This window comes from Colobus angolensis, unplaced genomic scaffold (genome assembly GCF_000951035.1).
Source record: "Colobus angolensis palliatus isolate OR3802 unplaced genomic scaffold, Cang.pa_1.0 Scaffold199, whole genome shotgun sequence".
Taxonomy (NCBI): Eukaryota; Metazoa; Chordata; class Mammalia; order Primates; family Cercopithecidae; genus Colobus; species Colobus angolensis.
In genome coordinates, this window is record NW_012115143.1 from 107,154 (window position 1) to 110,750 (window position 3,597).

The 3,597-nt window shown below is 56.8% G+C and overlaps 1 protein-coding gene across 1 annotated transcript in view; it reads right to left on the reverse strand.

The window, feature by feature from the left end:
• Positions 1–3,597, reverse strand: part of PLA2G4F (phospholipase A2, group IVF) — a 16,046-nt gene that overhangs the window by 4,262 nt on the left and 8,187 nt on the right. Inside the window, exons 10-14 of the mRNA XM_011941198.1 lie at positions 2,839–2,975; positions 2,336–2,558; positions 1,340–1,454; positions 983–1,120; positions 788–895 (exon numbers count right to left, since the gene is read on the reverse strand). Coding sequence (XP_011796588.1) covers positions 788–895; positions 983–1,120; positions 1,340–1,454; positions 2,336–2,558; positions 2,839–2,975 — 721 coding nt within the window. The remainder of the gene's footprint in view (positions 1–787; positions 896–982; positions 1,121–1,339; positions 1,455–2,335; positions 2,559–2,838; positions 2,976–3,597) is intronic.

Sequence of the window (3,597 nt, forward strand, 5' to 3'; positions counted from 1 at the left end):
AGGATGTGCACATGGTCCTAGAGGACCATGGTGGAAGATTCTCAGGCAGGCCGGGCGCAGTGGCTCATGCCTGTAATCCCAGCACTTTGGGAGGCCAAGACGGGCGGATCACGAGGTCAGGAGATCGAGACCATCCCGGCTAACACGGTGAAACCCCGTCTCTACTAAAATACAAAAAACAAAATTAGCCGGGTGTGGTGGCAGGTGCCTGTAGTCCCGGCTACTCGGAGGCTGAGGCAGGACAATGGCATGAACCTGGGAGGCGGAGCTTGCAGTGAGCTGAGATCGCGCCACCGCACTCCAGCCTGGGCGACAGAGCGAGACTCCGTCTCAAAAAAAAATAAAAGATTCTCAGGCATTGTGGAGGGATGGAGTGCAAAAGGGATGTCTGACAAAATGACATCTGAGCTGAACTGAAGAACGGGGGAAAAGTGATCCAGGGGAGAAAGGCGGGAAAGGTGCTCTGCACCGTGGGGCTCCCATGAGCCATTTAAAGACCAGACTGAAGAGGAGCCACTCAAGAGGGGTGGACAGAGTATCAACCCGATACCCAGTAGTCCTGCACCGAGTGGACCTATCGGATCCCAGAACAGAGAACTCAGAGGTGTGGCTTGATCACACCTCTGGACATCTAGAGACCCTAAGCTAGAGGTCATTTCCTCAGGACTTCCCCGAATCCAGTGGGACAGCCAAGTCCTTCTCTGTCCCCTCCCTCATTCTTTGTGTCTCTACCAGGGCCCCGTTGCTGGAATGTGGTGTGGGAGGGGCTCGGGGTCACTACCCTCACCTGTGATATTCACACTGCCTCTGTACCACTCCAGGAAGCTGAGGCCCGAGCCCGCAGTCTTTAGGAAGATCTCATCCAGGCTGGTGGCAAAGGCGCTGCCCCACACACCTAAGGAGACAGGCAGGGCCCCACCCCATGTCAGTCAGGGCCTGGCCCCGGCACCTGCCTGTCCCCAGCCCTCCAGCCTCGACTCACCTTGCAGGTAGCAGATCCGGGGCTCGGGCTGGAGCTGCAGCAATCGTCCCATGAAAAGCTCTGAGCCAAAGAGCTCGGTGGGAACATAAGCCCCATACTTGGGGAAGCCGACCTCGTAGGGCGTGAACTCGCACCACTCTAGGGGCCCGAGTAAAGGGAAAGTCACCAGGGGCTTCCCACCACAGTGCTTGTGCCCAAGCAGGAATCTTAGCCTTGCCAACGACAGGAAGCAGCAGCCCCGCTGTGCTCCAAGGTGCCTGTGTGCAACCACCTCCTCTGGGCACCCTGATCACCCCGTTCTCTCACCCCCTCCTCCCACCTCCTCTACCTCCTTCCTTCATCACCACAACCAGGCACCTGCAAAATCTTCCCCACTCATGTTGGTGCGGACGTTGACGCTGGTGTAAATGGGGTAAGGGTTCTGACCCTGGCGGACCGCCTCCTGTTGGTCAGACAGCTTGGCAGGGTTCTCCTGGGCAGGAAAGAAGGGAGACAGCTTGGCCTTTTGGGAGTTCCATTCCCCATCCCTGTGGCCTGGGGCCGGCACCCTGCAGGGTGTGGCATGCCCACAAGAGAGGCTTTGGTTCGCCAAGGCCAGCGCTCTAAGGACAGCTCTCTGAGGGGCAGGTTTCAGGCCGCAGCCAAGGGGAGCCCACTGTGGGTCTGTATAATTCCAGGGACTATGGGAACGCCCTCCCTCCTTCTTTACTATTCAAAATAGTGTATCAGAACACCAGGAAGTCAGGGTGATGTTGCTAAAGGAATGCTTGAAAAGCCAGTCCAATTTCTTTAAAAAATAAATTACTAAGAAATGGAGATGATTTACTGAGAAATGAGAAATCACTTGTGATATCCATCCACACCTGATCGCCACACACGGGGTGGTGGGGAGCAGCTCCGCGTCTTACCGCCTGGAACTGCAGCTGGGTCTGAAGTGCCAGGAGCAGCCAGGTGGAGTGAGTTACGGCCGAATTGGCCGAGGAGTGGGTGTGGTGCTGGGCCTCACATCCAGGTGTGGGCTGAAATCTCTTTCAAAAACTCCTGAGACCAACTGAAATCAGTATCTCTGGAAGGGGGGCCCAGGCATGGGTGTGTTTGCAAAGCTGTGCCGGGGATTCTAATATGCAGCCAAAGCTGAGCGCTGCGGACCAGCCTCCTGCTCCCCAGGGGTTAGGAGCTAGGGAGGCAAAGTGGTGCCAGCCCACCCTGGAGTCTTACTCCTGGCCCCAGGGGAGCTGAGACGTCAGAAACAGCTTCGTAAATCAGATCTGAGCCTGAGGGACGAGGCAGAAGCAAGGGCGGGTGGAAGGAGTGGAGAGGAGCCTGTGTATTTCCTTCTGGCTCTTCTCTCACCTCCTGGTACAGGAAATACTCCACAAGGAGGCCCCAGAGGTCGACGAGGGACACGCTGTGGCCACTGCGCTCCCGGACCCCCAGTTCCTGAGTGTAGTACTGTAGCCGCTCCGTGGACAAAGCTCCCATCTTACTGCTGCAGACGTGAACCTGGGCACGCTCAATGGGGCCCTGCAAGGCCACCTGGGACCAGGCTGGGTCCCTGTAGAGTGTGGAGATGCACCTGCGGATGGGGGGTGTGCCTGAGTCAGGGGCAGGAGAGCACAGCCACGGGAGAGGGGGGGTGCAGAGTCTGTGAGGGGCCCTCCACCCCCGTTACTTGCCCATGCTGCCCTGCAAGCAACCCCACTCAAAGGCGCGCTTGGGACTCAGCCTCTTCCTGCCCCTCCTAATCCCTTGGAGGCAGGATCCCAGCCCCTCAGGGACTCCTTCAGATCACCAGGTCCCAACCCCACCCTCTGTGGGGTCTCCTTTACCCTGTGCCCTGCCCCCACCTCACTTACCAGGTGGACCCAGAGACCCCACTCAGGTAGGTCACAGTGTCTAGCAGGCCGAGCTCCTGCAACCCTGCCAGGCTGCCGTACAGAGAAGACATGGCTCGGGTTCCACCCCCGGAACCCAACACAGCCACTACAGGAACCTGGGTACAATAGTAACAAGGAAAACGACCCCGACTACTACCGTCATTTACATATTACATGTAATGCCTATACATGTCGGACATTATTCTAAGAGCCTCACACGTATTATCTCATTGAATCCTCACAGCAACCCAGTGAGAACCCAAGTTTCCAGATGAGGAAACTGAGGCACGGGATGGTTAAATAATGTGCCCACGATCATACAGTTATTAAGTGATGAGCTCTCACACCTAAGCTGTATGGCTCCAGAGATAGCCCTTCATCATTCGACCTGTAAGATATGGACCTGGAAGGTACATCTGATTCCCCAAAATCAGCTACGGCAGGTTCCTCTCAACCGTGGCGCTCTTGATATTCCTGACCAGGTAGCTCCTTGCTGGTGGGGACTGTCCTGTGTGTTGTAGGACATTTAGCAGCATTGCTGGCCGCCTCTACCCGGTAGAAGCCAGCAGCCTCCCTCCACCTCCCCTTTCCCCAGCAGCAACAATGAAATCCATCTCTACGCATGGACAAATGTCCCCAGGGCTGCGGTGGGGAGGAACTAAATTGTGCCCCGTTGAGCACCACTGAGCTAAAGTGACAAAGGCCAGCAAGCAGCCTAGACCTGCCCCCAGACACCAA